Consider the following 13,266-nt stretch of genomic DNA (forward strand, 5'->3'; position numbering starts at 1 on the left):
TGAAATATACTTTCTAGAATTCCCTTTTTTATGTTAAATCTCACCATTTAACTATAAAAATGTACTCCAAAGTCATAAACACTCACTTTTTGTTTGAGATGAGTCACTTTTAGAGGCCAAAGGGGGAAAGTTACTTCAGATTTCCATATTGTGGGCTAGAACCATGGTTCTTTTAAAGATAGGAATCTTATCTTTAAAATCAAATTATGGTTTGAGTGGACTACAGAACTGGAAATACACAGAGTTAAAGAATTTTGATCTGTAGCTCGCATTTGCAGATGTCTCAAGGATGAGATTCCTAATCTATAATATAATAAATATAGGTACTATAGAGTCTAAGATAGGAATATCTGAAGTGACACTCCCCTTTTCTGCCTCTAAAAGTGACTCAAGTCAGAAATGGATTCTTCTCAGTTGCATGTGACTGTGGAGGCGATTTATTATAGATAAATGGGTTTTAACAAAAAACAGGCAATGTTTGAATCGATATATCATACCTAGTGATAAGCGGACCCAATGGTCGAGTTCAGAATAGCTGCCTGACCTGGACATATTGCCAAATTGGAGGCCGAACTGCCAATCCAGAAAACTGACCCCTAGCAATTTCCATGAGCAGAAAAACCAGCCCATTGGGTCCACTCTTCTCTGTTCATACCCTACCTGACGGTGTTGGTAATTTGGTGGTGTAAAAACCAGTTGACCAGAGTCCATCTGTGTGATGTTAAATGAAATACTTTGCGGCTTCATTATTTATATGTGAGACAAAGTCTTCTACATTCTATAGGAAAGAGAAATAATTGGAGAATCTTTGTCTACCATTGCCAAATAGTCCATGGAAATCGGGTGTGCACTCTTCTTTACCATTTTATTACTAATAAATTATTTCTATTCCTCAAATGTTGGATGTGTTTGAGGCAACAACACAGAAAAAATGTTCTTCTTGCATAATATGGGTTATTCAAATAAGGGCTCCCAAATATTTATTTACGTAGCATACAGAATATACACAACTATTAGCCTCAAGGACCATTGCATATTTCTCTTTCCAAGTCTCTTCTACACAACTATGGAAAAATAATTTGCTCAGAAAAGCCAGAGTATATCATTTATCAGTAACAAAAATATATACAAATCACATTATGTATTCAAAGGCTCGGAGTAAAGAGATTCTTTTGCTTGATAGAAAAACCCTGCACCAGAGTAAATTGGAGCAATACACAGGGTAATTGCTTGAGAGCATATTAGATTATATTACCAACTTTCACTTCAATAACAGGAAAATACCTATTCCAGCAAATGTTATTTTTTTTTCTTTTTATTCCACAAACATGAACTCATTTTCTGTGATGAGAAATGTAATTATCACTAGGGGATAAGGGAAAAAAATGTAAAACCCTTGATTATCTCTATAAAGAAAGCAGTAATTCTATTTTAAGCTCACAGTCCATAACCTCTTATCTTCTAATGCTGCATATTTTACACACCAAACAAATATTCAGGAAATACAGAAAAATTGTCAAGAGTAAAATAGGAGATTTAATATGTGCTTAATTTATGTTATTCCGATGATTAACTGTATGTCTAATTATTGACAGTACTAGCTTAAGGTTTCATTTATATTGGGCCCATGGGGGAAGATTTATCAATGAAATAGTTGCTATTTTTGGTGCATGTTCAGAAATTTTGACTATTTACCCTCTTAGCCCAACTGCAGCCAAAGTAGGTGCAGATTGGATCAAAGTGGGCTGTTGCCAGCAGTGGAGAAGGTCTGCAAGGGGTTTCCATGCCAAGCACGGCACACTAACTGGAACAGGTGTAAGATATAGTGCAATTCTATGTCAGGCAGGATTTGGCATAGAATTGCCCTGCCACATGATGGCGCCATGATCCAGCAAGTGATAAATACCCCCTCATGGAGTGTTATGCATTAAAATTATACTTGTGGTACAATGTGGTCATTCTGTGGGGCAAAGACTGATCACTTAAACAGCCCTAAAACATGATTCGTAACTAAAAGATTTATTTGTGGATAACAATCAATTTTTCAAGAACTAAAAAAATAAATACTCAGTACACCAAGAAATAAACAATAAATCATTAACAAAAACTTTCCAAAAATATTGAACAAACATCTTACCTTTGATCCCCGCTCATTAAAAATGATTTCAACATCTAAGATTTTACCGAATTGCTGCAGGAATGAAAGCAAAAACAAAAAAATAAATCCTAATAAATACATAAGTCTCATGCACACTTTCCATCCACAAAAAACTCCAAGAAAACAAACTTTATCCCAAACTATTATCATTACCAATATATGGTTTATTATAAATAACTTGTAGTGGGGAGCTTGTGAATCAACTCAAAATCAAATAGATAACAAGAGATTGGTTCTAAATGGGGGCAAATTGTTTCAAAGTGGTACAAAGTAATATGCTAGATAACAGATCTGGTGCAGTGTAAGGGTACATTCCCATGCCCGTTATAGGGGTAGTGATCTGTTTGCATAATTTGCAACCAGATCACAGCCCCCATAGTCTTCTATGGCTCACTGCTCCATGACCGAGTCGGGGCTGCAAAGTCCTATTTTTCCTGGTGTAGAAATAAAGCGATGGGCAGTCATGTGCTGGAGGGGTGGCAGGGCTAAACAACTGATCACCTGGACATTCACACTTAGTTTAATGAGTCTGCCAGATACAAACAATTATTCAATTGGGTGTTATTAGAAACATTAGGTACATATTAAAAAAAACATAATTCCCATATAGCCTACTACCGAAGAAATGTTTGAATATGTTAGATGCATCCAGATAAGAATAACATTTACAACTCCTAATACCCATACACTTACAGGTTTGTCTCAATTCTCCAACCACATGATTGTTGATAGCTGTCTGTTGATTGTCAATTACTGAGTGTCCCACTATCATGAGAATTGGTGACTTATTGCCCAAACTTGTGTCTATTGAGGCCCTCTGGCATTCATTGCAGCAGCAAAGGACATGACTGCCCCTCTGTTCAGATGGATGTACACATATTCCTAGCCATCTTAATCAGTGATAGTTCTAGCTGTGGGATAAGTCTTCTTCAAGGTTAGAGATAATGCAGGGCAAGTGTTTAATGTAATGATACCATTCTACAACAGTTATGGGCCTGGAATTACAAGGCTCTATTTTGTGTGTACATGTTCTGTGTGATATCTTTGTATGTCTCTGTGTGTTTTCATCTTTTACATTAAAAGTTGTCCAAACAACTTCAATTGCAAATACAGTGTACTTTAAAGTTGGTGATTTACGTCAATCAATAAAAGTTTAGGGTTTTAAAGTTAGTAGTAAAGTTTCTGTTTCTTGCTACTACTGTAATACAGTACATGAAGTAGCGATGCAATGAAACCCACTTATGCTTTATGCACAGGGCAGAACCATGTGCACAGAACCTGCACAGCTTATATTTCTCTGGACTATTAAGCCATAGGAACTCTGTTTGGCACCATTTTTAAGAACTGATGGAGGCATATACAATAATACTTGCATGGGTCTCCGAGATATCTACACAGTGTCGGACTGGCCCACCAGAGTACCAGAGGATCCTCCGGTGGGCCCCTGGCTCAACCCAATACTGAAGACCAGAGGTCCATCAGAAAACACCACAATTTGGAGACTTCTAGAGAATATTTCCTGGGGTATAATGAAAATTGGGCCCCCAAATTGATTTTCTCTGGTGGGCCTATGGAAACCCAGTGTGACACTGTATCTACAAGTGGCCTTTTACTTTCAAGCATTTTGGAGGATATGATGGATTGAAGGCTTAACTCATGTGGAGATGCTCATACCATTCCAAAAAGAGAAAGGACAACTGCACAGGAAAGATTTCCTTTTCAAAAAGTATATTTCTATCTTTCTATATATATGAAAATCAGTGAAAATCAATGTTGACATTGTTATTCGTTATTGTTATTCTGACTGTAAGAAAATAGCTTGTAGTTTTTACATCCCTTGGCAAATGACCTTATTACCAAAAGACATTATTTAGTCATCAGTGCAGTAAGTTTAGATGCGTTCCTTTTCAAGAAACTAATTATTGTGCTATCATTAGTCTAAATGGGTCTGAGTTCTCAGCAGGACGTGATTACAAATTATTTTTTCTCAGGAATAGGTAAGTTAAGGATAGGTACATAAGCAACTAACCAACTATGAATAAGGGTATTGTACGTGTACAGGAGAAAAAGAACCATTTTACAGCTTGTAAATCAGGTTCTCTTCTTTCTGAATTTTGTGAAGCTGTGCTTTTTAGTAGTTTTTTTATTAAAGTACTTTAGGCATATCTAGAATAATTGAAGATCCTTTATATAGTTCGTTCGGTATGTACAATGTTATACTTTTAAAGTCAAATGTACTTGGAGGCATCATAATTGTTTGTGGCCAATCTAACTCCCAGAACCTAAAGCTTGTACTCATGAATACTATAATAATGTCCTATAACGTAGATTGGGCATTGGCAGTTAGAGATCACACATGACCCTCTACCTTCTGCCATTTTAAGGACAGGGGTAACCGATAGCTGCTTTCTACCAGGAGACATTAGTTGACATTTCAAGAAAGAATAAGAGAGCACTGAATATAGCAACTTAATCATTTTAACCCCTTTTTCTTTCTGTGTTTCTATTTTTCACTCACCACCTTCAAAGATTCATTTCTGTGCACAGAGCTACATGAGGGCATGTTTTCTTTGTAAAAACTTGACTAAAAAGTAAAGGTATTAATATTCTGTGATGTGTGAAAAAAATTCAAATGCTGTAAAAGACGCATTTGGGTCATTTTCTTGTGGGCGCTGTTTTTATGATTTTTTTTTACTGTGCACTCCACACGCAACCTCCCCTTTATTCTTTGGGTCAGTCTAATCAATGAGATGCCAAATTTGTATAGATGTTATTAAGTTCCAATACATTTAAAAATAAATCACCTTCAAAGAATTACTGCCTTATTCTGATGCCAACTCTTTCATACTTTTTGTAAGGCAAGACATAATTATACAGAATTTTCTGTTACGTGGTTCACCATTGGGATCAACATTTTTATATTTTGAAACATCAGGCATATTTGGTGATACTTTACATGTTTATGTTTTTATTTATTTATTTTTATATTAGTTCTATGAAAAAGGGAGAGATTTCAACTTTTATACTTTTTAATTTCTTTGTTTTTAATTTTTTTATATACTCTTTTATGCCACTTATGGTAGTTAAATTAATACTATTGAACTATTTTATGCAATTCTATGATTTTCCATGTGAGATATTATTTTAGTATTAGCTACTTATAGTCTGGATCTCTGAGCTGCCTCATTTCAGTAAATAACGTCCCGGCATTTTTTTTCTAAATTTGGAATAGATTGCTATTTTATTATTATTGATTTTTCTTACAACAAATTTACTTCTGGTTTCTTAGTACTTTTACAGAAACAAACATGAAACTAAAGAAACTATTTCTTAATGACCATGAAAAATGGACACTTATATTGGAGAAAAAAAGAACAAGTTTGAAATCAATATACATAAAGGAAAGCAAAATTTGTCAATATAGAAAAGCTTTGTGATATCATAATGTGGAATTTGTGGGGTTTTTTTGTGTTTACGGCAAGTAAACCTATTGAAGAGCATACCAATGGTAAGAGATAAACTAGGCCATAAAGAAATAAATGTTTGTTACTTTGCACCAGCTACTTCAAACACCAGTCAACACCCCTTTTTAATTATCTTAAATAAACTGGAAAATTGGCAATTGAGAAGTAACCTTATAAGCCTGAAATGTGAAGGGATTGTCAAGCCTTTACAATTATCCTAAGCTTTACTGAACTGACTTGGAGTCTATTGGAATTAAATCTAGATAGCACATAGCTGGATTTTCTAGGACATCCAGGAGATTTAATCTTGTAGCTAATGAAATCTTCAAGAATTGATTTAGAAGTAGTTGTCAACCTTATGTGCACGTGTAAAATTCCATCAGTCAACTGCTATAATACATCACCTCTACACTAACAAGTTAAAGGCTATGTATGGGACAGATTCTTGATGAATCTTGATGTGCTATGATCATAGGGGACACATTGATTTACCTTCCCTTCTTTAAATGCTGATTAAAGTAACAACAAGGTAAAATAATAGTCCAAAATCATCTAGAAGTGTGAAGCTTGCCTTGAATAGGACCTCTTTCATCTTAACATGTATACTGGCTTCCATCATAAAATTACCAAAGGACATTCTGCTGTTCAACTTTTGCTTTTCCGAAAAAGTTGTACATAAGTTGGTTGTTACCAGCTTGGGGTGTGTACCTGCAATGCTGAATAATAAGTTCATACATTTTATAGGGAAACCTTATCCAAGGAATTACTAAAACAAGTCAACAGAGTATACAAGGCCTCTTTGAAGACAGCCCTCCGACCAAATATTGGTCACAATTGATGTCTCCAAACTCCATTGACTCTGCTTATCTTTTAAGCCTTATGTCCAATCCCTTACTGCAATTCCACTATAAAAACATGTACTCCATCTGATCTTTCCACAGCACAGAGTCTAAAAAATTGCAAGTCTGTGCCCACCAAATCTCCAATTTAGACTACTTAACTTCTTCCCTGATGTCACAACCTGAAAAATATGAATTTTTTACTCACCCCAAACATTTGTCTAAGGTCTGGATCTCTAAATCTGAATGGAATATTTGAAACATGGAGTCTCTTCGGCTGTGTTTTGTTGTCTGTGTTTTCAGAAGACTGTGTCTGTTGTTGTCCATCAGTCTGTGCGGACTCATCTGTTTGCTGCAATGTAAAAACATATATTGAAAAGAACTATTAATTATTTATAAGATCATTGCATATTATTAACAATATTTAAATCAAGACATACAGTATATACAAAAATAAAGACATTTTTAATATAAAATTCTTTTTTTTTTTTTTTTTTTAGAAAATAAATGAAAAATGGTCACTTATGAATTTTCCCAGACCAGAAGGTAATAAAATAGCAGATTTATGAATCCCATAGCGAAACTGTCCAGATCTTATTTTACTCACATTTTATGGAAACAAGATTAATCCAGTTAACTATTGTGTTTTCCATAATTTGAATTGAGTAGTAATTATTTCCTGAATATAGGGAAAGGGGCAAAGAATAGATTTATAATGTTGGATAATAGGAAGAGATGAGCGTAATTCTTTTTTACGTTCAAGGCAGCGTTTGGGTGTGTCACATGTGACCCAGACATATTGCCATATTGACGGCCATGCAGCAATATGCCGAAGTCACATGAGACGCACCCGAACCCTGGACCCAAGCTAAAAAAAAAATCTAGTATCTCTAGTGATACTTTTGCACCTGAATCTTTATTCAACCTACTGAACTATATTACTTTGAGGGTTATTTATCTTTAGTCAGGACATTTGTGTCTTTTCTTGTTTTTTTTCTGGGTTTTAGACTTGTCTGATTTACCTTAGTGGTTGATATATCAAGCAGCTGAATCTGTGCGGTTTTTGCGACTTTTAAATAAAAAGTCACACAAAAGTGACAAATTAATGCACAAATATATAAAATGTGCCAAAAAAGATGCAAAAATAAGAGAAAAAATTGAGCAAATTTTAAAATAGTTAACCCTCTTTAACTTTCACACACAACCCTTTCTACTGTAACATTTTGTGGAGATCCAAAATATTATATCCAAAGATTTTTGATGTGGATTAACCTGCGCTCACGATTGTTCCTTGTTCGTTAAAACTAGTTTCCATTTCTGTTTCAATAATAAAAATACCAAAAAAACTCATTGAAAGTAGGTACATTACTATTACTATACTTACTATAACAGCAAAATTCATATTGAACTATTTCACATTTGTTTCCATAATGTTTCATCCCAATTTCTCTGCCATCTATCAATTTGGCAAAAATCCATTTTTGAGATTACGAGCAGTTTCTTAGAAAGTCTGATCTATCTTTCTAAAAGATTAGAAGCATTTACATAAGTGCTAAATTACACAATTATAAAATTACACACAGTAACAAGTTTTGCTATTGAGAATCTGCCAGCTTCAGAAAAGATCTTGTTGTATCATTTGCATCCATATTTAATGTACCTGTAACTCTGATCTAATATAATTACAACCCATATTTTACTTACTGCAGGTTTTTTCAATCTTTGCCAACATTCACCAGCTGTCTTTACACTCTAAATTATATTTTTAAGCTACAACATGATAAAAATAACCATTTAACCAGACAATAAGTAATGCTATACAAATATATTTACACTATACTCTAAGATAATAAGTTATTACAATAATATACAATATATAAACTTGTGCTGTTCAGTTTAAAAGAGAGCAGCACCTGCAAAATATATAAACTTGGGTGCACAGGCCTAGGACCTGGTCATAGTCCCTCAAATAATAACAATGAAAAACATTTCCGAAAACAGGGTGCACCTTTATTCAAGTGACCACAGAAATGTTTCGACCCCCAAGTTGTGGAGTCTTGCCTCAAGTTTTGCCTATATTAAATTCTTTTATATATAATGTGCACTACAATCCCACCCCCCTTGCCCACAAAACATTGACTATCTTTTTAAAGAAGCATAGAATTTGTAATATAATGTTCATAAACTGCACACACCACCTATATCTATCACCCTTTGGGTTTATTTTATGTTTACTGTATTTACATCCCTGTAGTTCAACCCCCTGCTTCCTTCTGATTAAATTTAATAATAAATGCTATATTTCATCTTCCTTTTACTTTGTCCTCATATTTATCCCTCCACATGAAGAGCCCGATGAAGAACAATTTATACAATGTAACTTCCACAACATTGTGGTGCCTGTTAGGGGGGCATAGTGGGTAATTTATCATTGCGTTTCTTGTCTATGTTTGGTGTTATGTTGGTGCAGTTGTGGTACAAATGCTGTTTTGTGACTTTCCATTGCGCCAAATGGAGATAAGACAGTGCAAAGTCACTTTGACAATAGACCCTGATTGCGCCAAATTCATTATTTGCAAAGACTTGTTTTCACAATACGGCTGAATTTGTGATTTGCGATTTGGCACAAGTAGCGGTTTAGGTGCTAGTTTTTGGTGCAAATTTATGCCAGTCCCCACCCTGGTCTATGTTGTGACTTTTCATGCAACTGTCGCAAACAACCCACACAACAAGGAACTCTGGCAGCAGATTTATCAAGGAAGCGGAGCTCCAATTGCCCCATAGAGTCCCCACAGATTCAAATCAAAAACAAGTAAAAAGCTACTACTGAAGCCTGATTTTGACTGTTGTACAATATTCCACGCTGTGATATTTACAGATAGGACAGAAAGAAACTAATGGGTGAGAGACTGATAAATGGAGTTTATCAATGGAAACTAGATTTTTCCTTTCAATTTTTAAGAGTTAGTTTTCATGTAACATTGAACCATAGTGCCCTGTGCTAACATGTCACATACACCAGTCCCTGTTATATGAAAGAGGTACTAGACATTTCCTTTAGAGGAAATAGATTTGTTCTCAAAGCCTTAAAGCAACCTGTCACCAGTAATATGATTTTAAGTGGGTGGCAGGTTCCAATAGCCTGTGCTGTACTGACTTTAAAAATACCTTTGCCAGCATTCTATATCATTTCATTGCTTTATGAAATTTTATTTCACATTACATGCCAGTGGCATGTGGTGAGTCTCAAAGGAGGGCTGTTCCCATGTAGGGAGTGGTGTGGAGAGGAAGAATGCATAAGGAGAAAGAGGCGCAGGCACACAAGATGCTACAGCATTCTCCAGACTCTCCCTTCCCCGGGACTAACAACCAGCTGCTGCAGGGAGCCAGGTAATGTAAAATAGAGTTTCATAAAGTACTGGAATGATTCAGAATGCCGACAAGGCATTTTTAAAATCAGCATAGCATTAGCTGTTGGAACCCGTCAGCAGCTAAAACTGACATTCCATGTGACAGTATGTAAGTGAGACTATGGTATAATGGCATTTAGGAGACTAATTAACATAATTCGTAATGTGCACTTTGCATTATATAAGGAGGCAAGGGTTTCCCTTGAGTGGGAATATATATGGAATGTAACACACTGTATCCATTTTGCTTTGACATTTTTCTTTATTTGGACTTATTGTTATGTAACTGTAGATGTTTATTATAGTCATGTAACGCATTACATATATTTATGACTCTATCACATTTTTACATATGCCTATCTATTATCTATCTGATTTACATAATAATGTATGTGAATAATGCACTATTTTGTGTAGATTAATAGTTTTTTACATGTGTCTTAGTGATTATGCTGTCAATGCATTTTGTAGTACGTGAAGTGGAACATATCATTTGTCATTTCATCAAAAAGGTCATGTCCACTCATTTTCTGCATGACTCTCTACAGATCTAGTAGTGTGCTGTTGAGATTAACTTTCTAATTTAAAAACCCAGACAAACAAGTATTTATATTAGAAGATTATTGATGAGCAATGTCTGGGGAGCTATGGCTACAGTATCAGCCAGCCATCATGCAGTCACTGTGACAAGAAAATCACTTAAGCATAAGCATATAGAGTGTCCATGAAATTGCTTGCCTCATGAAACTGTCTTTTTTGTAGAACTAAAACATTTATATGATATATTAGAGGAACAACACATTTTAATAGTACTTACTTAAACTCTGGATGCCGATTGCATCTATATGTACTTTATACATTTTAGTTTAAGGGTGTAAGATTTTTTTGAAAAAACTTACTGTATATACTCGTGTATAAGCCAAGTTTTTCAGCAAAAAAAATGTTCTGAAACCCGTCCCCGTTATACGCGAGTCAATAAAAAATTAAACATACATACTCGCCTTCTGGTGCTCCTGATGCTTGGTAATCTTCTTTCTTATCTCTGCTGTGTTAACCAGCAGAGGCACGGCCATTAAGGGAAATGGCTGGCTTTATATACTGGGAGGCTGTGACCAATGCATTTCCCACCCCAGGCTCATAGGCGAGTCAATAGGTTTTCTCAGTTTTTAATGGTAAAATTAGGGGCCTCGGCTTATACTCGAGTATATGCAGTAGATTTTGCAGACATTTTTTTTATTGCTCTACTCCTCTTTAATAACATTTTTTAATATATAAATTGGGTTCTATAGAACAAAATTTCAAGCTTCTCAGTCTGTATAATTTCTACAAGTATTTTACAAATTTATAAACAATAATTTTCTACCTAAGCCAGAACATTCCTTAAAGGGAACCTGTCACCTAAAGACAGGTTACAGAAGCCCATTAAAGCTGCATTATACAGATGCCTTTCTACTTTCCATTTGCATTAAAATATAATTTTGTGTCATAACTCACCTGGCTCCCTGACAAAATCCTCTGTTTAGTCCCAGGGGTTGGCTTTGGATGCATTTATAAAATATGTGACTTGTCTGTGCTGCTCACTCCTCAGCTCTTAGTCCCCAATTCTGTGCTCCGGTACCGCTCCTCCCTCCCCCACTGAGGTTAGCTCACCAGGCTGTGACCTCTGTGAAGGAGCAGGAGGGAGGAGCTGTACAGTAGCACAAAGGTGGGGGCCAAGAGCTGAGCAGTCTACCGCACAGACAAGTTACCTCTTGTTTTTTTGAAATGTACTCAAACCAAAGCACTGGGACTAAATAGAGGATTCTGACAGGGTAAGTTAGTAAGGTAGGTTATAAGCACACTTATATTGTAATGCACATGCTTAGAAAAGGCAGAAAGGCTTCTTTGCAATCCAGCTGTGTTAGGCTTTTGCAACCAGAAAAACGGTCCCTGGTGATAGGTTCCCTTTAAAAGAAGTCAATTGTATATGGGTGAAAAAAATGATATGCTACTTTTTGTACTATATGGAAATTTTGACTTGACCTTGGACTTTCCGTGCTCCATTTGGATCTACACAAGCTAGATCTAAATGAACTGGTGTTTGGATTCCTTTGGAAATGCAAAATATCTTACCAAGCCTACAAGGTGGATGTATGAGTATCTGGATGATAAATGTTGTGACAAATACGAAGTTATCCAAATAAGGATCTGCCTTAGACTCCTGTATTAGTGAAGGCACCTTCACAACTATCATAATATCTAGGATTGCATAAGTAGCAAAACACTTACATAGCACTTTTCCATAAAAAAGTATTTCAGAATATTAGGCATAAAATGTAGAACTGTATTTTTTAGGTAAACTTTAAACCCTCTCACATAGATGTCTTAATCTTGTTAATCATTGCTACCATTTCCCACATATAATAGATAAGTAATGGCTGCATTTATAGACGCAGAGGCGATAAGATGAGCCTAACCTGGGTTCTTATAAAAGTCTTCAAATGAATTATGTTTGTTAAATACGACCATGTAATCCGCTGCTGTCATCTATTAATTATTAGTTTCTCCATTTGTTATGATTAGCTGCTCTTCCATGGCCTTTAGTTCCTGTATAAATTACTGGTCTACATCCACTCCATGACTCTTTGCAATTAACAACACATTTATGCTCTCTGTATCTTCTCTGGAAAACAGTGACCTGGTTTCGAGTTTATTTTTCAGGCCTTCTCCATAATTAAGTGTTTATCATCGGTGTTGCATCCTACGTTCATCTCATATGCTATAATCAATAAATAAATTAATAATGAAGCTTTTGAAGAGGTTTCAGAAATGAAATAATTGGTGAATAATTTAATAAAGATTTCCAATGTGTGAGAATTTCCATTTCATTTCCCATAATATATTTAGATAACAGATGTTTTCCTGTGAAGGATATGTTGTGTTTTTTTAATGAAGAATCATTGATTTAAAAAAATGTAAAAGTTACCAAGCTCTCTGTAATGTACGTAAGAATTTATTTTTATTGTTGTTTTATAGCAATATATTCTTTAGCCATTATGGTTTAAACCAATGTTATTTAAGTATAGTAGAGAAAAGTTAAAATAAAGATATAACAGACGTGCTGCCACATAGGCTAGAAAATGAATGGGTATTTGAATAAAGTATTTTTTATTTGGAAGGGTGTGGACTCTGGTCCTCATTTACTTACCCGATCCTGTTGTGATCCCCGAGGTATGTTGTCCGACGAGGATGAAGTTCGGCATGATTCACTAAGATCATGCGCCCGATATCCTGCATGTGTCGCTTCCCTGCTGAAGTCCTTCAGAGTTCACCTTCTTCTTCCTGGTGTTTGTGAGTGCATGTCTTGTGACACAATTTGAATTTTAAATCCCGTGCTTAGTCTGAATCAGTTGGGT

The 13,266-nt window shown here is 35.3% G+C and overlaps 1 protein-coding gene across 11 annotated transcripts in view; it reads right to left on the minus strand.

Annotated features, from left to right (window-relative positions):
* Positions 1 to 13,266, minus strand: part of RBFOX1 (RNA binding fox-1 homolog 1) — a 432,857-nt gene that overhangs the window by 104,304 nt on the left and 315,287 nt on the right. For 8 of the 11 annotated variants that reach the window (XM_072120775.1, XM_072120779.1, XM_072120772.1 and 5 more), the window contains exons 3-4: positions 6,670 to 6,826; positions 2,138 to 2,191 (exon numbers count right to left, since the gene is read on the minus strand). In XM_072120775.1, the coding sequence (XP_071976876.1) occupies positions 2,138 to 2,191; positions 6,670 to 6,826 (211 nt within the window). The remainder of the gene's footprint in view (positions 1 to 2,137; positions 2,192 to 6,669; positions 6,827 to 13,266) is intronic. The other 3 variants (XM_072120783.1, XM_072120773.1, XM_072120776.1) reach the window with 1 other exon arrangement.

The sequence above is a fragment of the Engystomops pustulosus genome, chromosome 8 (assembly GCF_040894005.1).
Source record: "Engystomops pustulosus chromosome 8, aEngPut4.maternal, whole genome shotgun sequence".
In the NCBI taxonomy this organism is placed as follows: Eukaryota; Metazoa; Chordata; class Amphibia; order Anura; family Leptodactylidae; genus Engystomops; species Engystomops pustulosus.